This window comes from Corvus moneduloides, chromosome 10, assembly GCF_009650955.1.
Source record: "Corvus moneduloides isolate bCorMon1 chromosome 10, bCorMon1.pri, whole genome shotgun sequence".
NCBI classification, from domain to species: domain Eukaryota; kingdom Metazoa; phylum Chordata; class Aves; order Passeriformes; family Corvidae; genus Corvus; species Corvus moneduloides.
Window position 1 is genome coordinate 17,539,222 of NC_045485.1, and position 23,864 is coordinate 17,563,085.

The 23,864-nt window shown below is 44.6% G+C and overlaps 1 protein-coding gene across 1 annotated transcript in view; it reads right to left on the reverse strand.

The window, feature by feature from the left end:
• Window positions 1-23,864, reverse strand: part of LPP (LIM domain containing preferred translocation partner in lipoma) — a 333,633-nt gene that overhangs the window by 212,549 nt on the left and 97,220 nt on the right. The window contains 1 exon segment of the mRNA XM_032119009.1: window positions 4,435-4,636. Within this exon segment, the coding sequence (XP_031974900.1) occupies window positions 4,435-4,627 (193 nt within the window). The 5' untranslated portion in view covers window positions 4,628-4,636.

Below are 23,864 nucleotides of genomic sequence, written 5' to 3' on the forward strand. Positions count from 1 at the left end.
AGTGCCACCCCAGCAGCACCAGCCCCGTGGCAGCAGGCACAAAGCCAGCAGATCAGCTATCATCAACCTCACCCCACACCAGATGCCTCCTTAGTCTGCCTCGCAGGGTGAGGCCTCATTTTCTGGAACTAAGGCAAAAATGGAATTTGCTTCATTTGCAAGCTATAAATCCTTCCATCTTCCTGAGCCCAGCATCGATGCGAACACCTGTGTGGCAGTGTTTCCCTAAGGCTCCAGCTCTGCTGAAGATGCCGAAATACCATTTTAAGTTTAAAAGCCGGAGAGCAGGAGAGAAGCAAGGGGCAGGGAAAGGAGGAAGGGCAACCACAGAAAGGTGTGGATTGGAAAGGCCTTGAAAAATAATCCAATCCAAAGCCCCTGCCATCAGCTAGGATATCTTCCACTAGATCAGGTCCCCTGTCCAACCTGACCCTGAGCACTTTAAACAATGGGGCACCCAATGCTTTCAAAGGAAACAAAATTAATACCAACCCCTCAGAAAAAAGATACTAGTTTCTTTAAGAGATTTTCCGTGTAGGACAAAACCCATTGTGCACACTGCTGGGCAGGGTCTGCTGAGGAAAAGAGGGAGGGGGCAGGAAACACCAAACACATGATCATGGAGAAAGAAGCCAAATATATAAGAAGCAGACTGTCAGGACCCATGGCTGGTTGATACCTCATCCATCTCAGGACTCATCTTCTCCCAGCATGAAGAGAAGATGCTCTTAAACTTCAAACACATCTAGCTCCATCCAAGGACCACCCCTGACCCCAGTTAAACTCTTAAGAGCTATGGCTCAGATGTCTGGACATCAAATTTTGATTTCCAGCCTAATTCCTCAGCAGCTACACTTCCTCCCCATGCACAATTGTTCACCTTGTAGATAAAGATCTTCCCCAAGCTTGAACAGCTCTCCTCTCTCTGTGGGGTAAATACAGAGTTCTCCAAGATGATGAGCACCAGCACCTCCCAGGAACTGTGGTGCTCACACCTCCCAGGATCAGGCAAGGTTAATCCCCTGCAAACCATCACAGTGGGGAGTGGAAGCACTAAACCCTCCAGGAACCCAGCTCAGACCACAGCAGGCATTTGCAGGACCTATAAAAACAGGCTGTGCCTGCCTCTTGGGCTGGCTGCATGGCAGAGACCTGTGCAGAATGCTAAGCAGAGCTACGGTCTTATTGATGATGATGATCATTACTTTTACCACTACTGCAGTCATACCCAGGGGCCCCCAAACAGATCCCTGCAAGAGCAAGGCATGGTCTCTGCTTTGATGAGTTGATAAATCTGGTCCAAAACAAGCTGAGCAACTCAGCGTGGCAAACAGCAAGAAGGGGGGCTAGCAGCACCAGGAAAATTGCAACTTCACTGGTCTAAACACATGCCTTGAGTGCTTCAAATCACAGTAAAATGCTTCTGGTTTATAAAATGTTGGCTGTTGCCACTTCACTTTTTTTCAGTCATGTAACCATTTCTAACTTCTGTTAAAGTTCCATTAAGTAGCTTTTAATCAGCACCTTCTAGCTGAGTTTTATGCAGGTGTCAGGAAATAAAAAGTAAAATCAAAGTCAAGGTGAGACCAAGGAAATGCTTTGGTGGGAGATGGGAGGGAGAGGGGGGTACACACAGTACCTGCTCCATGGCCTGTCACTCCAGTGTCTTTTCCCTCTACTTTTAATACAATCAAGAAATAAAAACACAAATGTGATCAGGTGGACAGACCCTCTACGTGCAAGCAACACACCCACAAAATAATAAGAAGAACCACAAGGCCAGAGGATTCATATTCCTAAACATTAAAAGCAATCAGGTGAAGCAATTACCAGGAACAGATTTTGCCAGTCTCCCAGAGAGATTCCAGATACTACAAAGGCTGCAGGGAGCCAAATCCAGTGACACTGCTGGGGCAGGCAAGGCTGTGATGAGCACAGCCACTCCCTGACCCACAACAGCCCCAGGACAGCCCTTCCCCAGAGCAGTGCTGTTGCTCCCACTCATCTCCAGCAGAAGGATGCATGGGAAGCCCATGTGCCTCCAGATAAACAGCTGTGGCAGGGTAGGAGGGATGAAAACACACCAGGGTGCAAGGGGATGCTGCTGCTCCCCTACCTACAGACTCGCAGCTAACCAGATGGGAAAGACCTGTATCCAACAGAGGACAAATTTAGGCAGAATGATAGTGCCCCTGTAAAGCAGGGAACCAGTGGGGCTTGGAGTCATCTCCCAGGCTTAATTATTGCTGCAAAAATCAGGGAGGTCATGAAAAAAAAAAATTAGGGAGCCTGGAGGAGTGAAGGGAGCCATAGAAAGTGAATGAAGCACATCGAGCAAAAAATTTCTCACTGTCCCCTCATCCCTTGCCTGCCAGATCCCAGAAGACTCACGTTCTCAGGGTTGTATATGGATGGGCAGTGGCTTTGCACGGGCTGCTGACAGCGACCAGCAGTGTGTCACCTTCTGAAAGTGGATTAGTTTAAGCTGCAGGCATGTTGTCACTTCACTAAGCCCATCCCTGACCAGGTCTTGGCCAACCCTGAGCCCTTCCAGCCCTGTCAGATAATGATGTGATCTCTAAAAGCCCAGCATCAGACAAGGCAAGGGACTTGCACTGACCAAGCCCCCTGGGAGCTCCCAACTGTCTCCTGGTTTCCAGCCCAGGTACTCTGGGTCACATGAGAAACGTTTGAATGTCTTGTGTCCCCTTGTCAGCCTGCAGTGCCTGCTCTGCTCTTTGGGAAAACCTCCTTCCCCAAATGGCAAGCACAATTTTTTTAGAAGGTGGTAATGTTCCTGAGTCACATACAATCAGACCTACAATCACTAAAGCACTGACAATTAAGACATACTGACCTTTTTCACACAAAAAATACTGACTGATCAGGAACGGATTTCCTAGGAAAAAAGGGTCATTTTCCATTATTATTTTTAATTGCAAGAGAATTAGAAAAATAAGAATTTCCACTTGACTTGAAGGTGACATTTTCTTTGCATTTGAGAAATGGATTATTTTTTACTTTTTAAATTCCAAATGTCTTTCTCTTCCTATTTCTCACTAAGTTTTGTTACTGAAGGCAGCAGAACAGGTGCATATGACTTCGCTTTTCCCCCTCCAACACATTTTCTTTTTTCGTTCTGAATTCTCCGAAGTTAGAGCGGCAGAGGAAGAAAAACCAAAACACTCATCAGGCTTTTCCAACTTTCCTATAAAATGTCCTTAGCTTTAGAAAATCACTCAAGTGTAGGATTTAATATGCTGCTTTGTTTTTCTTCTCTTTTCCATTACTCTGTAGTCTTCCTGAAAATGCATACGCTTTCAAAAGATAGAGCAGAAAGAGGAAAACATATACAGGTGATATTTATCTCATTGTGCTCAACACAAAAGAGGAAAAAGTGGTGAAGGAACAATGTAGAGCATCCAAAACCAGATACAAAAGCTGGTTTGTCAATTTTCTTGAACACAACTGAACTTCTCTTTGGAGAAAGGTTGGAGAGGAGGAGGGGAAGAACTTCCCCCCATTTCTACCTACAGTAAATCACTAGGGATAGAAATGTCATGCTCTGCCAAGACAGCTACCACTCTCTCCTAAAATCCTTGGCCTTCACCTTGTTTCTGCTGCAGCTCCATCACAAACTCTCCATTGTCAGCCAGGGGCATCCCAGGTGCTCCCAGCCACGCACTCCTGCTACTGGGAACTCCCTCCCTCCATGTGTCCACGAGCCAGGAACCCAAATCCCACTCTTGTTGCTCAACTACATCGAGAGACGAGGACTTTCACAGCAAGAAGTAAAGGAAGGCTGATACACAGTGACTGGCAGGCTTTTGTCTTGCTGACATAACAGCTCCAGAGGCCATTGCAATGGTCATGGAAACATCCTCTCAATTATTTCATATTCAAGAGTGTTCCATAGTAGAGGGAAAGAACAAAAGTAAAACAATCCAGCCAGCAGACTGGGGAAGAAACACTTCAAGACTCATTGGCCAAACTTATGCCCTACCACCTCCAATTATACTCCTATTCCCACAGATAAATCCCTTGTTTGTAAAGCATTCCCACTGTGCTGGGGTAAAAGAACCAATACCGAAAAGGGTTGTTTGAGCCCAAGCTCCTTGAATCATCATGTACCAGCAGGGACCAAACAAGCAAAACCCCTTGAAAAGTACCAGTCTTGGACATAGGACATCTGCTTTCAATTAAAACCAAGAAAGATCTGTCCTCGTGCCCTCTCCCAGCCCTGCACCTCTCAGGGGAGTAACTAACCAGAGCAAGGGCAGGAGATACCTTCACATTCTTCTTGATTTGAATGATCTGAAAAAGAGAGGCTCCCACAAACTCACCAACAAAGAACAAATCAAGAACAGCCTGTGTTAGCAGTCAGTTCCTCTGAACTAGGCAGTTGTGGTTCCTTCCTAAAAAATAAATACTCACCATCACCTCCTGGTTGCTTGTATGGGTTGTACTTTGGTTTGGGGGCAACCACAGGCGCAAACTTCTTTGGGGTCTGCTGGGTGGACACGGAGATGCTGGGAGTCCCAAAGGTGTGTGTGGTCTCCATCCTTGCAGTAACATGACCAACAGGCTCGTTGGTACTCTTGGGTGGCAACCAGGACGGGTGGGACATGATTCAGGTCTGAGAGGAGACACAAAGAGAGTCACTTGTACATTAGGAATTTAGGCTGGGGAAATAACAGTTGCAATCCTGCTATTTTGCTGGTTTATGAAACCAAACCTACAAAAGCCTTTAAAATATGTTTAACTGGTGCATGCTTAACTTTAAACACGTTGTTCCTAATGTATAGAACTTTAGATATAAACTTGTCTTTCTCTCCCCAGCAGGTCAGAATTACTGATCAGGTTACTGTTGCTACCTGCAGAAATCACTGCTATTTCCCTCTTCAAACCAGAGCAGAGATAGGCTGATACCCTGAAGCAGCCCATCAATCCCACCCTGCATTCAGCACAGTAGGGGTGTATTTGCCTTTCCCTGTTAGGCCTTTTTGAGTACATTAATGTACAACAGTGCAGGTGCTCTGGGGACAGGTCTAGTCACAGATAGGCAGACACACTTTCAAAATACATTTTTAGCACTTTTTCACATGTCATTTAGGACCCCATGCCCCAGTGATTTTCATTCAGACTTTTAAGAAAACAGATTTCAAAAGCAGCTAACCATTCTTGATGCCTCCATTTCTGAATGCCCAGCTTAAGACATTTTAAAAGCATGTCAATCTTGAAAAAACGCCAGAATCTCATAACTGCTGACAACCAGGCTCCTTTTAGACATTTTGACTTGTGTAACAAAAAACAGAGGCAGCCCAAATTATTACTTATTTATGAAAATTTTGGCTTTAGCCTCTTAAAAGCCTACATCTCTTTTGAGAACTGGGTTCACATGCTGCTGAAAACATTGCCTACAAAAAACCTGTTCATTGCAATAAACAAGTGCTTTTCACCCCACACAAACCACACTCGCTGGGTAGCGATGATGGTCCTACTGTACCATCAGATGGTCCTATGGAGCTGGATTTGAGATGTGATGGAGAAATTAAGACCCCACACAGACGAAAGTTAATGCTAATTCTGGAGCTCTTGAGCACCCAGTCACTTCTGCCCATGCACTGCTTTGGTGTCAGAACCCCTTAAGTCTACCAAAACCAGCAGGTATCTGTGACCCAATCAGGAAAGATTTGATTTGATCATGGAAGAGGATCAGTACAAGACATAGGATCAAGGTCTCAACACGGTAGTGCAAGGCCAGCACCTCCAGCTAAGAGCAATGCTAAAACTGATGGATATACATGTGTGCTTATTCCAACCAGTAATTTACTTCAGGAAACAGTTTCCTGCTTGAGGAGTAATTTCTACTTGAAGCCCCAGTGTCTGACCCAACACTATGAGGTAGACAATTTTTGGTCATCTTCCGCCTCCATCACTCCTTGCATGAGAGAGGAACTGCCAAACATCAGTCCCAACACTTTTGTCTCTTCCTGGTCATGCAGTCAGACTGTTTGACATGCAGACAGTGGTTTCACAATTCCTACCACTAGGAAGTGAGCCTGCTGCACTAGGAATTGAATACCAGTGAAGGGAAGCCACTGAAGCTGGCTAGAAATGAGGCAGCCAGGAACATGGCAGGAGCGGCCCGGAGTTGTATCCAAGGCTGAGCTGCAAGGACACAACTTTCCTCCCTCACAGGCCTGCTGTCCAACACTACAGTAAGAGTGCAGAGCATCATTCTGAAAGCAAGAAGTGAAAGGCAGGTCCTCCCCACAGGGTTGGAGAGGAAACCAGTCATAGTGGGTGGGGGCCAAGGGCACAGGAACCACGGTCCCACCGCCTGGTACTTCCCATTACCAAGACCAGGCCTGATGGACCTGGAAAACAACCGTCACTCCAGCAGTAGATTCACCTACACTGCTGTCTCTTCCTCCTCCATCCTTCAAAACTGTAAAAGCAGCAGTAAAACTCAGGCAACTATCTAGGTTTTAAGAGCAGAAAGCAATGAGGGCAGTCAGCCTTAAGAGCTAAACAGGACAAGTCTGCACTTTGCAGAGTTATTACATCCAAAGATGACTGTACCTTACCCATCGCTAAAAGCATCCTGGAGTTTAATTCTGACAGGTTTTCAGCCTCTGGCTTGACATCTCATATAAAAGAGATGGATTTCATCCTGCTGCAATGGAGCACCCTCAGACCCTGGACAGTGCCTCCATACTGATTCAAAGCAAAAGAAAAACAAAATCCCAGTACTGACTAGATTATAACCATTCCTGTTCTGGAATGTTCCTTAACCACCCCCCAGGCAGCATGCCTCGGTCCCACTGAACTCTCATGGTCTGCTAGGCTGATGACAGGGACGTGTTGTGTGATGCACAAACCAAGAACGTCTGCTTCAGTAGCCAGGTTGCACAGCACTGAGGACGGCTGAAGACAATGAGAGAATTTCAATGAAAGAGCTTAAAAAGCAGCCTGCTCCCATGGACAGCTTGGGAGCAGGGAGACCACAATGCTGTAACTCAGCTGCTGACTGTAAGCTGGCACACAGCTCCCTCTCGGCTAACCTCTAACGCCTTTGTTTTGGCCATGGTGGTATTTTCTAATTGTTTCCCCATTAGCCTTTTCTCTTCCTCTTTCTCCCCGTCTCATTTTCTGTTATGCATTTACTGCAACTCGTTTTTGCTATCTGTGCCCTGACAGTGTTTTCAGCAAGTTCCCTTTTCCTCATCTGTTCCAGCCCCAGCTCCCCAGCGTCAATTAAATTTAGCCTAACTACTCTGCAAGATCATAGAAAAAGAAAATAAATTCATTTATTTTTAAAAGCTGAAGCTAAACTTCTGGGTTTGCTATTATTTTCCCTCCTTTTTGTCAGCTGGTAGAAGGCCAAACACAAGGAAGAACGTAAGGGACAGTGGTCTGCAGACAGGCACAGCCCCCACCTCTCAGCAGCCTTCTCCACGGTGGAACACCCTGGCTAATTCAGACAAAGCCATCAGTGCCCTCTCCATTCACTGCAATACTGCCTGGTTTTCCATCAGAAGCTTCTTTGGAGCAGAACATTTTGTGATGTGGACAAGTAATCAAAACAGCACAGGAGAACTTGGGCCTATAACTAATTCTCTTACTCTAAACTTACTCTTACATATGTCACTGCCTGTGAGTCATTGTGGTGCCATCACCTGCCACGCTCCCACAGCCATCCTTGGCCAGCTGTAATTCACAGCTCCGTTCCTGGTCTGACTGCTACAAAAGCTTTTCCTGTGACTCCTTACTCACTGACCACTCTGGCATTACCCCCTTCCCAAATTCACTGCCTCATCCCCCACCAAAAAAACCCTTAAATCTTCTTTATGCCACTGCTTTGAAAGCCTCTCATTGACCATCTGAACCATCACCAACTACTGCTCCACAAAGCTTTTCCTGAGCTGAAGAATATCTGTTATAAAGCACATGTAGCCTCAGCTGAAACAATGCAAGTGTTGGAGAACCCAACACAGCATAAGGTAAATTGTGTGGACAAGCAATTAAGCACCATAATTACATCTTCTCCTTTATGTCTGGCTTAAAATTTAGCTAGCTCCACCTCCAACCATTGCATTTTGTTTTGCTCCTGTCATCTGCATTACAGACTTGCCTCTCTTCCTTATGCAGATCTTTTCAGAATGCAGCCAGATCATTACTTAAATCAAACCAAAACATTTAAATTAAGTATCAATTAAGCTCCCTGTAAAGGACAGCTTTCTCTTGATTCTTTCATGCATGTTTACTCTGAACTGTCTTCAATTTTCCAGTTACCTCTTCTGAAATGGTAGCTGACAGTGTAAGGCCATTTTTAAGAATAGTAACTTAAAATAGAAGAGGTAAAATGATTACTAATATCAAAAACAAAAACCTGACTGAAATCAGCTGTGGATGCCTGAGATTCTGTTATCCTTCCTTCCTTGGAAGCATTAGTCATCACCTACTTTTGGAGGCAGAGGATAAGACCAGACTAACCATGATAAATAGCATTAAGAGCAAAGAGTGAAATCACACTGCATAAATAAGGCAAACAGTGTGCTCTGGTTCTATCATTAGGACGATCTTAATGCTGTAAGTTCAGAAAATTCTAACCATGAAAGAATACACCACAGCAGAGGAACTGCAATCCACGAATCCCAAGCTGAGACCGCATTATCTAAAAATGTCAGACCAGGAATATCAATAGCAGATAATACCATGCAGTAATAACAGCCTGACAAAGTTTTTTCATTGCCTTTTTCTTTTTTCAAATGTGTGGGCATAAGAGCTTGTTTTTGCTTTTAATTACAGGATGCCATTCACCTTTGAGAAGCAAAGGTAAAACACTGAGGGTTCCAAGTCAATTTATCTTTACATCTGATAAGCAGTGGAAGGGTAGAGTACCAATTTGTCTACTTTTGAAATTGTTAGTACATTCATCTCTGAGACATGCTGGCTTTTCTGTGATTAGACTGTACCCAAATAAATCTTCATTTCATTTTCATATTTGTAACATGGACCAAATACTCCCTGGATGTTGATGGACTTCGCCAAGACAGAAGATTTTGTCCCTGAGTTAATTAAGCTAATGCTTTGTAGTGGGTAGCAACAGTATTTAACAAAAAATGAGCAACAACCGTCTGTGCTTCCAGACTGTCTGCTCTGTCTTCCATCCCACGCCTTCCTAAATTCACTGGCTTCGTGTAGGTCTGTGATGTTCTGTCTTAGTATCACCCATGCACAGTGAACCATCACTCCTACGGCCAAAAGATTGACCAGATATGGGGAATTAGGACCTTGTTTGTTGACAGTAGATGTGACTGAAAGCTGTGTTGGGGCTTTTCTCTGAAACACAATAAAAGCATCACCTTCCCTTGATAACTCAAGTTCGTCTCAAAGTGTAGAAAGGCAGACTGCATCCTCCCCACTCTCCCTTCTCTTCCATCCATGTAAAAGAACTCAAAGAGAAAACTTTTGACTTTACATCACTTCATCACCTTCAAAATGAATTTTAAAATCAGCTGTAGAACTAAACCAAGGGGACACCCTTCGCCCTGCAAAAATCATGCCACCCATTGTCCCTTTCTGATAGAAGTGTAACCTACATCTCTGGATGTCCCTCCTCTAAGCCGATTTGTCTTCATTTTTCTGCCTGAAATTCCCCAAATTGCAAACCTCAAATGCCCTGCTAAAATACAGTTCTTTGCTTTGTCCTCATCACCTCCAGTCCTCTAATTAGTCAAATGCAGTGACTGAGGCTGACCAGAGAGATTTGCTCTTTACGAACTCCCAAAGCTGCTTGTTTTTCTTGGCACTGTTCCCCTCTGAAGGTTAAATGAATTTATATCTTCATTTATGGCGCATGATCTCTAGCCATGAAGCTCTCCTACTTCTTGTGGCCTTCAAAAGAGGGTATAATGTCAAAATTCGGGTCTCATTAAAGGTCTTTAACCAAACGCAGTAAGTGCCATAGGTACTTATAAACTCAGTAGCAGCTCTCCTGGGATGCCCTTCCCATATGGTACTACTTATTCTCATCAATTTTACATCATATGGCAAATTATGTGATTTGGGGAATTGGGAGCCCTTTGGAACTCCCTTAATCATTGCTGATCTGCACAACATCTCTCCGAATTTAACTCCTGCAATATTAGCCAGTCCAATAAAGCTCCTCCCTCAACCCCTCCCCCCCCCAAGCAGCAAATTGACTCCGGACCTTCATCACGAAGCTTCAGGAACAACTCTGAGCACTGGGAATCCTGTGCATGGTGCTGATGTGGCCTCTACCACCAGTGAGCAGTGAAGCCCTAAGAAGAGTCAACTGAGCCACCAAGAGACACTGAGAAGTGATGAAGAGGAATGGAAAACACTATCCCCCTCCAGTGACTGCCTTCCTGACCCTAAGCAAACTTGATGCACGTGGACTCCGAGTCCTTGCAGCAAACATCTCCGCAGGATCAGGCTTCTTTGCCTGCACCCATTCTACATAGTTTATGGACACTTCCTAATGCTTTGCTGTAGTCTTTCACAGCAGTTATCAGCTGGAGCAAGTTTAACTCTGCCTCTTCCTCTCAGATTCATAGTTTATTTTGATTGCCTGGATAAGGCAAGGTTTTGTATCTTCATCCCAATTCCCTCAAAGTAAAATAAATAAGTAAATGAAATCTAAGTCACTTCTTCAGTTAAACAGGACTGAGAGCATTCACCTATTTCCTGCTGTGGGACGTCACTAATGTAATCAGAGGAATTAAAGGAGAAAGAAACCTAGTTAGAGCACTGATGAATTATTCCTCGAAGAATATAGTCTGGTAATATTTCATTCTGGCTTTAACAGCTTCAGTCAAACTTCCATGGGATCCTCTAGAAGACCTGACTTAAATTCAAAGTGCACCCTGGTTTGAGTAAGGGGTTGGCCCAGATGACCTCCAGAGATCCCTTGAGGAATCAAAATCAATTATTCTGTGACTCAAAAACCCCAGACTGCCAGCTCTGACTTCATCTGCACTCAGAAGGGTTTCACAGAATCACAAATCTGCTGAGTTGGGAAGCACCCGCAGGGATCATCGAGTCCAGCTCCTGGTGCTGCACAGCACCATCCCCAAGAGCCACACCAAGTGCCTGAGAGCATTGTCTAAACTCTTTTTGAGCTCTGCTAGTCTTGGGGCTGTGACTACTTTCCTGAGGAGCCTGTTCCAGTGCCCAACCACCCTCTGGGGGAAGAACCCTTTCCTAATAACCAACGTAAACCTCCCCTGACACAACTTCAGCCCATTGCCTGGGGTCCTGTCACTGTGGGGTCACCACAGAGAAGGGAGCAGTGCCTGCCCCTCCTCTTCTCCTCATGAGGAAGCTGTAACTGAGGCCTCCCCTCAGTCTTCTCCAGGCTGAACAGACCCTGTGCCTCCTCATTCAGCTTCTCCTCAAGGTCCTTCACCATTCATTGCCCTCCTTTGGATGCTCTCTAATAGTTTCATGTCTTTCTTACACTGCGGTGCCCAAAACTGTCCACAATATTCAAGGTGAGGCCACCCCAGTGCAGAGCAGAGGGGACAATCCCTCCCTTGCCCAGCTGGCGATGCTGTGGCTGAGGCACCCCAGGACAGGATTGTTCCTCCTGGCTGCCAGGGCACTGCTGACTCACATTCAACTTGCCATCAAGCAGGACCCTCAGGTCCCTTTCCACAGCACTGCTCTCCAGCCTCTCATTCCCCAGTCTGTCTGTACATCCAGGATTGCCCCATTCCAGGTGCAGAATCCAGCATTTTTTCTTGTTGAACTTCGTATGGCTGGTGACAGCCCAGTCCTCTAATTTATCAAGGTCTCTGTGCAGGACCTCCTTGCCTTCGAGGGACTCAACAGCTCCTCCCAGTTTGCAGCAATATATTGTATTCCACTTAAGATATGCCAGCAATATCACCTACTGGCAATGCAGCATTATATTCCTTATTCTCTAGTTGCAGTGATTTGCAAATGAACAGAGCTTGTGCCCATTCTTTTAAGTAAATAACCAATACTTGGAAAATAACTTTTTTTCCTAGCTGCATCCACAGTTCATTTATTTTTCAGAAGATCCATACCAGTTTGGGATGCGACTTTCGTTGTACACATTTAAGTCACTACAAGTTCTACAGTATTACTGAGACACAGAAGGAAGACAGCAAGTCTGTAGCGGAGACTGCAAAGATGTGACGGTAAAGAAAAGTCTCTCTGGTACAAAGCTGCCTGACAAAAGTTAATGTCATCATGAAAATAGTTCATCAGATACCAACCCAATGTCACAATCATTCTTACTTCAAAACCCTGCTTCCGGGACAATTTTGGTATCAACCAAGAACCCACCCTTAGGTTTCACTCTTAGCTCGTTTTTCTTCTATCAGCTTCAGTAGTGAAAAAGGTAGAAGGGCAAACTAAACATAAAACTTCTTTTCTTTCCCAATATAATTGCATTAGGAGTTTTGGGATTAGATGCTGGCTATTTGAATTTGGCTGCTGCTGCAAAACACATGCATAAAAGCTGATGAATGAGATCTCCCTTTTACAGCCATGTCACATCCTGGTGTCAGATGACAAACTAGGCTTTAAAATCCCAATAAATTGAACTTGACTTGTCCATGTGAACTGAAACAGAGATGGTACTGGCTCCCTGGAGATAGATAGATCTATCTAATCTAATACAACTCTAATGACTGCATTGCAATTTCACCAGAGAGCAAGCTGATTCTTGGCTTCTGTGGCATGAGACAATCCTCAGCTACTCCAAACATAATCATATTGGATAAAACATCAATCCAAGGCCTCAGCTACTTGTGGCCACAACAAACCCCAAGGCAATTGCAATAGAGGAGGTAGACCTGCAGGCTTACTCAAATATAGTTTATGCCTGAACCTAAGGACCTGAGCCAGGAGGTAGCCCTGAGCCAGCCAAATTTCTTCCAATTGTTATAGCCTCTTTCCCTGATAACTTGACCTAAAAGTTTGTGAGGATGTTGCTGCACCACAAAGAAAAGTTTGAGAGGGATGTTTCAGAAATTTCTATATAAAATAAGAGAGGACACATATTAATACAGACAGCAAAACCAGGAATGATGCAGGAAGGTTATTTCGGGAGTCTCAGATCATGAGCTCCCTTACACAAATACTGTTTTCCTGCACACAATTTATTTTCAAGACCTCTCTGCCAAAAAAAGCTGCCTTTATTCCTTCTGTGCCCATATTCTATGTCTTGCCTATAGCACAGCTCAGTACTTGGCTTCCTGCTTCAGCAAGGGACTGCCAAGCAACACAGAGCTTATCCATCAAATAAAATTATTAAGGGACTGGACTTCTCAACTGATGGAGATGTACTGAAATCAGGCATATCAAGAGTCTCACTTAAGCAAAAAGAAAACAGGACAACAAGACATGGCAAGGTTAAGGCTGTTGGAACAAACTCAGGTATTTTGGATGCTGATGCAGGCAGTAAACGAGGAGGAACTGTGCAGAACTAACATTCAGCTCAGCTGTGAGATATCAACAAGACCCCAGTGGGACCAAATGGGACTGTGGCAGCATATTGACACACAGATAATTGTATCAGCTTTGCAGAGCGCTGTGTGTGTGGCTCGGCCTGGGGAGAAATAGCAGGGATCTGAGCTCAGTGGGAAGCTGATGGAGTGAACAAGGAAACAGTGCTGAGCTTGAGGTCCTCCCCAGCAAAGCTGGCATGGGTGTAGGTGGGTTTTGTATTTACAATGGGGTTCCCTGCACTTCACTCCTCTTCTAAAATAGCTGTGGTTGCAGGAGAGTCGGATGCTGCCCTCCCTTGAAGAAAATATATCTGCTACTGGCTATTGAACCCCAAGCCATCAAGAGGATTTCTGTGAATGGAAAAGGAGCTGCAGCCCAGAACACAGGCACAGCACAGGCCCCATTCAGGAAGGAAGCGTGTGGGGGTCTATGACCACTATAACCTTCTTTTGACACCTCATGGAGCTGGCAGTAGAATCCAGACTTTGATCCTGTAGCCCCTAAAAATCAAGCAATTAAATCAATTAATGGGCAGGAACTGTGTCCAGGACCAAAATCTTTAGTTCCTCATTCTCTTCCTCCCATCTGATCCACTTTTCCTCCCTCAGATCCCAAGCCATTCTGGAAGTCACAGCTTCAAGTATGACAAATCCCTGGATGACTTTTCCTTCCTGAGTACTGCACCAACCTGTGTCTTGGTTTTGGTAGCTCAGCCCATAGCACTTTGCAAATAATCAGGGGAAATAGTCTTTTTCCTATGGAAAATCCTTTACCTTAAAACCCAGAAGAGTAATTGCTACCAGATGACTGGAAATTGATGCTGCAGAGAGATTGCTAATGGAAGCAAGATATTTGAGTGTATGAAAACTGTAAGAAAGGAAGTACACAAACTCCTTTGAATAAACAGTCAGGAAAAAGACTACTTTTCTCTGAGTTTCACGACAACAGGTGACTTGATATCATCAACACATGAGCACCCCAATGTCTTCTTGTCTCCCTTTTGCAACACAAAGCAAAAATAACGATTTAAATTGCTTCCTCCTTAAAAAAGCTGAAAACCTGCAGTACTGTCAGGAAAGACAGAGGATCTCTGCAGGCTACCAAGTCCTGATTTTAGCAGGAGACTGAACTACCACCAATGCTAGGTAAGGCTTGCTGTGGCTTTGTCCTGGAAAACCTCCAAAATGAAGAATCCCTTGCTACCTGGTGACTTGTACCAGTCTTACACTACTTTCCCAATGAAAATACTTTTCCAACTCTCCAGCTGAATCTCCCATCCATTATGCATGTTCACAACACTTTGTTTTGCCATCTGGACAGAAGCATTTGGCTCTGACATGTTCAGAAGGCCCCTGGCAGTAGTCACAAGCTGCCACTGGATCACTCCTTTGCCTCCTTTCCATCAGAGACAGAAGCCAAAGCTGTCTCAGCCTCATCTTGTAGGCCATGGGCTCTCAGCCCCTGACTGACCCTCCTCTGGACTCTCTCCACCTTTTCAATGTCCCATTTCAGCTGGTGGACTCAAGACTGGACAACAGCCTCAGCACTAAGGAGGAAAGATGAGCAGTAACTCATCTCAGTCTACAGTCCAGGCATCTCCTGAAGCAGCCCCATATCCAGCTTGCTTTATTGACAATCACAGCACACACTGGACTCATATTTAACTGGGTGTTCAGTGTCTGCTCCATGTCATTTTGTCAAGAAATAAAAAATAATAAAAGGCACATTTTGAGATGGTGACTAAGCTGGAGGAGCTCCACAATGCCTCAGCTACATGGATAGGAGGGGAGGTCACAAGGTGGTGTTAGCTACCCCTATGCTATTTGCAATAAACATGACATACAGCTCATTAAGAAGACACCTGTTCAAAGGGGGGGGGGGGGTGTTTCTGGAAGCACAGGAAAACAGATGAAGAAGAATATGAAAAGCAAAGGCAAAGCTGATCATGACCCTCTGGAGTCATGAAGATAAAGCTCTGGTTTAGTATCCACATAGGGCATTAGTTCTGCTCTGAATAGAAACTTGTGACAGAAGACAAGTGCTTGAAATTTGATTTTCAATTCTACTTTGAAACTCATAAAAGCACCAAGCACCAGCCCAAGAAACTGCTGCTCTTCCCTTTTAACTCAGTGTCCGTTCATTCAAGAACAGTGATACACAAAGCTCTGGGAGATAATTCCCCAGCTGGTGCAAACCACAGTACCAGCAGTGAAGTTAACCCAGCCAGGCACCCACACTGGCCTTGCAAGTTTGCTAAACAAGTTCATCCTATTAAAAAGCTGATTCCAGTTGCTCCACCACTATCACATTGCTGTCTTCTGTTTTTGACCACCCAAATTAATCATTTGTTCCCCTTTCCAGAAATCAGTAGGAAGTTCTGTTGTGACAAAAGTGTTTTCATACTAGACTGGCCACATCAGTTCCCTAGATGTGAAACAGCTCAAATCTGACAGTCTCCAGGAAAACATTCCAATGCTCTTTTACCTTCACTGCACTTTCTCAGAAAAGACTGGCAGGGGGTGATGGAAGAGAAGAAATGAATCATGAGCAGAGGGTACTTTTAGAGGGAAGGAAGAACCAAACTTTTAATATATCCAGAGATATTTATGTGCTGCTGCATTTTATCCACTGCTGGATAAACCACTTGTTTTTGAGCTGTGCTATGGCAGGCAGCTGGGTCCTGCAGCTGGTAAGTGCACACACAGCTCCATTTATCAAATGCCCTTCAATAGTTGCTACCACTATCTCACAGGTCTGAGGCAAAGCATGTTCCCACACACAACCAAGCATCTGAAAGGCATTTCAGCATGCCTCTGCTGTGTAATGCACATATTTCAAAGTAACACAGCTGCCAACACCTTAATCATTCCTTGGGGACCTTCAACACATCAGCCCTTAAGTGCTTCATTACCTCCAGCGGCTCCTGCAGAGCTCACATCCCAGGTGAGCTGCACACAGCTCTCTGTCAGCTACAGAGAGCAGGATTTGAGCTGCTGGAGAGCAGGATCTGTGCAAATCAGGTCTAACAGCCTATCTTCCACCACTCTTTGTTTCTGCAAGTTTGGCCTCATTTGCTGCAAAGTATCTAGGACAAAAGGCAAGGCAGCATCAAGAAACCACATTTGAGACTAAAATCACTGCATGTTTCTTTTCATGAGATCCTGTGGGAGAGAAGATGCTTGCTCCTCTGCATGGACACTCTAATGGGCTATGGAGATCAGTCAAATAACCTTCACTGAGGCACCCGAGTTGTGTGTACCTCCCCAAAGCTTTCTTGTTTTTAAGTTAGAAACTGCTGCCTCAAGTCACAAAAAATAGTGTTTTGAAATTATATTGATATGTTCTTGGCACAGAAGAAAAATCAACTGCAAATGCAACCAATACAGAAACTTGAGCTGCCCGTTGTTTCTGCAGGGCTTAAAACACTAAGGGGAAAACCTAAGCAACAAATTTCATTGATCCATGGAAAGATGCCATCTGTTACGACTGGTACACAGATACCTATTTTGAAATTAGATTGGGCACATGAAAGCATAACCTATGCTCTAAAGCTTCTAGATTGCTCCATCAGTTCCTTGAGATGACACTGCTGGAGATATCATCCCAAGGAATCACTTCCAAGCCAAGTCCCTTTTTAAAACAAGCTACCCCACGGCCATTTTATGTGAAGCACCTCCGCTAGGGAACAGCTTCACCTGCTCTCTTCATGTCAGCCCCACTGTCCCTCCTCTGCAGCTCCCACACCATCCAGAGCCCTTCCAGTTGAAGTTATGATCTAATGGCTCAAAATACAGTAGGAAGGTTAATTAATCATGCAATGAATACAAACTTACACACATAACTATGCATGGACACATGCACATCCCTGAATTTTTGATTCCCCATCATTAGCTCAGGAAACTGGTAGAGGAAAAGAATAAGGAGAGAAACCAACAGTTGCTCACATGGATCAACACTTCCAGGCTCTCTCTTTTGCAGCTCATCTCACTCATACTTGTGGTTTCAACATGTGATTCACATTAGGCCCCTCTGCTCGCCATTTGATGGTTCTGCTAAACAGATGTGAATTTATTTAGTCACAAAGCCTGCTCTTTACACTGCCTCTTTGTAGAACAGATGGGGTTTTTTTCCCTGTTCAACCGCGTTCAGATAACGATCATACCCAGTGCACAGGTTTGCTTGGCAATTTCACAGGAAAAGGAACAACACATGAACATTCTCACAGGACATCTTTCCAGCAGCCTGGACACACCACAAGAGGCAATGGCCCTGATGGAAAATGCCGAACTGCAACACCAGGAACGCCCCAGACAAGACCAAAATCCTCAGGGATCCCCAAGATCAGCCCCAAAGCTTCAGGCAAATGAGTGATGCACACTGCACCTGGCAGGGTCCAGAAAACACAACTCTGCCACACACCCACCACAAAGCTCTTCTGTGAAAGCTTGAGTGGAGAGTGAGCTGAACGAAGGGTAAGCTCCTGCAACATTCATGGGGACATGGAAACATGGCATCTCCTGGGACTCTTCAGCATGGTGAAATAGCCTGGAAAAGCTATCCGCTCCCTGTGTGGGCATTCTTCTTTCTGCACTGAGAGTGCCTTTGGCACTGGATGAAGCAGAACTGCACAAAGGCCCTCTCAGAGCAGAATAAGACTGCCCACATGAGAAGTACGCTCCGAACAGCTATTGCACTTTAAATTCACACCCTGGCTTTGTTTTGCAATGGTTTCCCTGTGCAGAAGGGCCCCGGGCTTCAGATTCAATTTCTCCTCATATCATCAATAGCTGAGCACTGCTCCCATCTGAGGGTAAGATGTGGCCTGTACAAGAGGCCAAAGTACAATCTTGGAGGAGAGGGATGAGCTTCCCTTTTACTTTGCACTATCCTGTATATGGATGCACCTCTATTGCCTCAGGAACTGAACACTGATGACTTCACCCTAGCAAATGGCCCTACTATGTGGGCAAATCACCTCTGCTCTACCACAGAAACCAAGGATGTGTATACATGGCACACATGAATTCCATGCCCACGCTTATGCAAACATCTAATCCCTTTCCAAAAGCTGCAGTCCTGTCCCTCAGACACAGCTTTTCTCTCCATGCACTGCCCACCTGTTACAAAGATGACCTCAGTTTCTACCAGAATATACTTAGGACTCAGCATTAAAAAAAGATAATTTTTATATATATACATATATATGTATACACACACATGCATTTTAAATGTGTTTATATTAAAATTTGGTTATCTGGAGAATGAAACTCCAAGTTTCAGAAGAAAAGTAAAAGTGGAATTCTCTGCCTGAAAGGCAACCGGGACACAGCCATTAACACCCTCCCTGGGGGCCCTAAAGCTGAACAAGAGCAGAAAAATGTGTGGCTTTCTTTTGGGGGGGGTGTGCATACAATTAAGCAGTATTAAAAAGCTAGTAGGTATTAGGCAGCAAAATATTTTCAATAATAGAAGACTGGGACTGAAAAGGACAGCTGAGTCCTTGCAGGGCAACAAGCACTTCCAGCTACAAAGCACTTTATGTCTTCTGAGAGTTTTTCCTTTCTTTTTTTCTTGGCAAGCTCTGAGCCACCACGGTGTAATTTTCATTCCTATTAATGACTGTGCCATCCAAACACCCTGTGTATGGACCATACACCAGCACTTCATTCTTCTGTACATCTTAAGGAGAAGCGACAAAGCAAAACACTGTGAAAGAGACTTCCATAAGCATAAAGCCAATTTATGTGTCCAATTCCCAGAGGCTGGTTGCTTAACCTTCAGTATGAGCCTTCAATAACTTAGAGCAGTCAAACAAAGTGCTTTCTTTCGTCCATGTGAGAGAAATGAAATTCCCTCCTGCTTTGTCCCACATGCTCTGCAGATCCGGTGGGGCTGGTGCTCCTGCTGGGGCAGCACCAGTAACAAGACAGAATGTGGCATCAGGAACAGGGTTCCCCTAACATCCTTTCAGAAGTGTGGAAAACCTTCCCAGGCATCACTCTCCATCTGCATCCCACCTTCCCTGTCACCTCCACTAAGGCACTGGGAACAACATTTAGCCCCTCCTTTACAACATTTTGAGCTCGAAGACAAGGTGTGCCCTGTAAGAGCTGTCCCACCACAAAGGGCACAGAGCCAAAAGCGTCCAAAATTCTAAGTACAGATATAGCGATCTCAGTGGAGGGTTAAAACTGAGGGGGAGCAGAGCTGGCAAAGGCTCATGATGGATAGCAGCGAGCTGTTCAGAAGAAAATTAAGAAAACATTTTGAATCCCCTCCTAAAAGGGAACAAATAGGTCCAACACTTCAACAGAAGGGGATTTTTTGCATCTCTGAACGATAGTGCTTCGCTTTTACGGCCTGCGGCTGCTTGGGAAATTCAAAACTATTTCTCTGAAGAATTCACTTGGACAAGCTTTATGGCTTTGATCAGTTAACTATTTTTTAATGCTAATCCACCCCAGTGATATTTGTCCTCCTTTTCCCCATGTGCACAGAAGCACAGACACAGACAAATACTACACAAAAGCAAACATTAGCCAGATGAACAGTCAGGAACAATGACATCCAAAGCCCATAACCAAACACCAACTCCATTCTGTTTTACTCCTTTTCTATTCTAGCAGTTCAAGATCCTTTGGCCCAGTATGACCCGCTAATGGAAATTTAGGAATCAAATTTCAGAGCCCAGCAGGTATAATGCTCACACAGTGATTTGGCCACAACTACTCTCACTCAAAAAATTTAGATAATTTCCCTTAAAAGTTGGAATAAAACACATGGTTGAAAGGCCTTATTAGAAACATAACATGAAACCCAGCAAGTAGCCCAAGTGCTGCCCCATCCTCCACATTAACAAATAAAGGTGCAGAAGAAGTGATTTGCTCACATTTACGAAGGAAAGATTAAAATGAGCCAAGAGCAGGACTGCAATTACCAGACACCCATCACCTCACTGGAATTGCTCCAGGCTCCCCCACAATCTCTGGTGTAGAACCTGAGCACCAGGCTAAGCAAAACTCCATTTACAACCTCAGCATACAAATTTGTCTTCTTGTTTAGGGCACCAAAGTCTTACTGTGCACCAGAACACGCTGGCTATCTAAGCCAGTATTCAATTATCTGTCGTATTAGTTGCACCATTGTGACATCCCATGACATATACAGAAAAAAAATGACACTACGCCAAAAAACCCCCTGAGTTAAGGACAGTCCCTCCTCTGCAGCACCTTCGGTATTCAGGCTGCTATCTGAACTTTGTTCACTGTCTTTGAGTAACAGATTCAGGCAGTATTTCCTGTGGCAGAGAATTACACAGGCTGATTATTCTCTGTGGAAAAGTGAAGAAATCCTGGAAGCAATTTTCTGTCTCAATTGTTCCCAGAGCGCAGGAACAATCTCTTAGACCTCTTCCTATTTAGTCCTCAATGCCATCCAGGCTCAGTGGGCAGAATCCATCACAATGATGCCTCGGGTCTGGGTCCTGCACACACTCATCCAGGTGAAAGGTTACACAGGAGCAGCCCAACAGGCTTCAACCAGCATCAGCCTTGAACTTGGCCACAAAGATTTTAGAGGACAAAGAATGAGATAGGTGAGAAATTCAAAGTACCTGGGAAATGTTCAGTCCTAGGTAGGACCAGGCTCATCTCAACAGCATAACACAAATGAAGTGTTTCTGATGCACACTTTTTAACCTAACTCTTTCAAAATTCACTCTCAGGCACATGATGTGATTCTTGGGGTGTCCTGTGCAGGGCCAGGACTTAGGCCCAATGATCCTGATCCACCCTTCCAACTCAGCATATTCTATGATTCTATGATACTTAAAAAAAATCAAGGAAGATCAGCTGTACTCGAGAATTGCGCATCACAGGCAAAGCTCCTAAGAAAAAAAAATCATTTTTCTCAAACTAAAAATTTAATTATCACAGGGGGAAAAAAATTAAAAAGGACAGAAATTTTATGTGGGGATAAACCCTCACACTTCTACAACAAAAATCTAAGAGCTGATGGCTTTCTACCTGAAACCATTCCTGTGCAAAACCACTACAAGACTGACCCACAAAGAGGGGGAAAGAACTGAGTACCACATACCAACCTTCACCCCACTTTGCATATGCTGCAGCAGCAGCAGCAACTCCAAATATGAATTTTTCAACATTTTGGCAACAAGTACTATTCACCCAGGTACACGCCCACACTCAGAATTATTCAATCAGAACCTTATTTTCCACCCAAATTAATTTCAATATAAAATATTCAATTCAGTCTAATCAGTGGGGCTTAAACATCAGTCAAAATATTTTCTTGAATCGACTCCATCAGTGCCAGAGCAGGAGAACAACCTCTTTAAATAATCTGCCTCCAAAGGCAGGTACTGACTTTTCAGTTGTGTTATTTTTTAACAGAAGTAACAGTAAAAATATTGTTACTTTTCAGCCAACACTGCTGGGGAAGGATGGAAAGGGAGTGAAGGCCTGCTGCAGAATCGCACGGCCAATCTTAGTATCACTTCATTTTCAAATGAGGAATTTGGTAGTAAACAACCTTTTCCTTGTACACAAACATTTTTAATTTCATGCCCTGCTAATCATACATCTGTTAGAGCTCCTTTTCCATCCATTGAACTAACGATAATAAAAGAAAAATCATCGCACTAACAACGTGGTCTGTCTAAAATGAAAATTGAGTAATAATCAATGTTCCTCTGTGGGATGAGAAACGCAGCAGCACTGGCCCAATGGAGGTGACAAAGACATGGTTTGAAAAGTGATGCCTTCACACACACCTCACCAGCAGCCCTTGCTGCTGGCAGGCCCTCTGCACCCCAGTGTTTGTGTAAGAGCCCTTTTGGGACCGGTTCACACGACAGCTTCTCTCAGGCTTCCTGGTGGTCCACACCAGGCACCACCACCAGCAAAGTCTCTCCTGCTGTCGTCGACTCACTCACCAGCACCTCCTTCCCCTGCTTTCTTTCCCTGTTTTTTCCTCGCCTCCTCTATCAGCAGGATATTAATGTGACAAATGCTAAGCACTGCCCTCATCTTCCCAGATCTCCTTCCAGCAGTGAGACCCAGTGGGCCTCAGCGTGACTTCAGATGTGTGCAGCGCCTTTACCTGGGCCTTCCACACACCAGAGCTGGCTGATGTGCTGCTCAAAAGTGCCCTTAAATATGTGACCACACCCCTGAAAAACAAGTTCTTATCATGTCTTCAGTAGCATTAGTGAAAGTGTTGAGGTTGTTATTTAATAGACAAGCCCAGATGAAATTCCAAGTTAATCAGGCCTCCAGAAACACCCACAATCAAGACCATCTGATTTGGTCTTAGAAATAAATTTTTTATGATAAGACACCAGAATGAGTTGCCCAGAGAAACTGTGGATGCACCATTACTGGGAGTGTTCAAAACCAGGTTGGACTGGGCTTGGAACAACTTGATCTAGTGGAAGGTGTCCCTGCCCATGGCAGGGGAATTCAAACTAAAGGGTCTTCAAAGTTCCCTTCCACCCTAAACCTTTCTAAGACTTTTTGATTCTAAGATTTACCGTCTTGCACTGCCCACACTCCTCTTTTCTAGACTGCTGACACACAGCTTTTGCCTTTTTAGACTCCTCGTATTCCCATAGCTGTGCTGGGCCAACTCCAACTCAGAAATATTGCACTTGTAAGACCTACGCAATGGTAACTGAGAGTTTTAACAAGCAATAAGAATTCATCTGAAGCCTCAGGCAATGTGGCACAAAGACATTCTGGGCAGAGGTACGCGACTCTGCTACACCTGGGACTCCTCTCTGGCCTCCAGTCCTCACATTAGCATGCTGAACCCTCTGCTCCTTCCAGAGGCTGTTTTCTAAAGCACGATTATCTACATAAGCTCTCCCTTGTCTTTGCCAGAAGTGCAGTTGTTTGACTAATCGGCTTTAAGGAGACTTGTGAGTTAACTAATATCAATTAATTACTCCCATTTTGCAGATAAGCAAACAAAAGAATAAAAAATCCTAAGTATTTTGGTCTAAATTAATGGAAGGGAAATCAGGGCCCAAACCCACTCCTTGACCTGGGTCCAGAGTATTCAAAGGCTTTCTTTGGGAGAGGACCTTTGCATCCCCAGCCCCCTGCCTCCTCCTCAAGTAGCAACACCAGCCCTGCCCTGCACAACCAGCCCTTCAGCTCATCGAGGATGCACAGGCAGCCTCGAGTTCTTTATTTCACTTGTGCCTTCATGCTAAAGCTACAGGGATTAGAAATGCTACTGTACAAGACAGCTTTTTATTACTCAAGAGACAATTTTAGCCCAGCTGCCCCAAATGCAGTTACCCCAGAGGCATCAGCACTGCTCGACTACGCTCA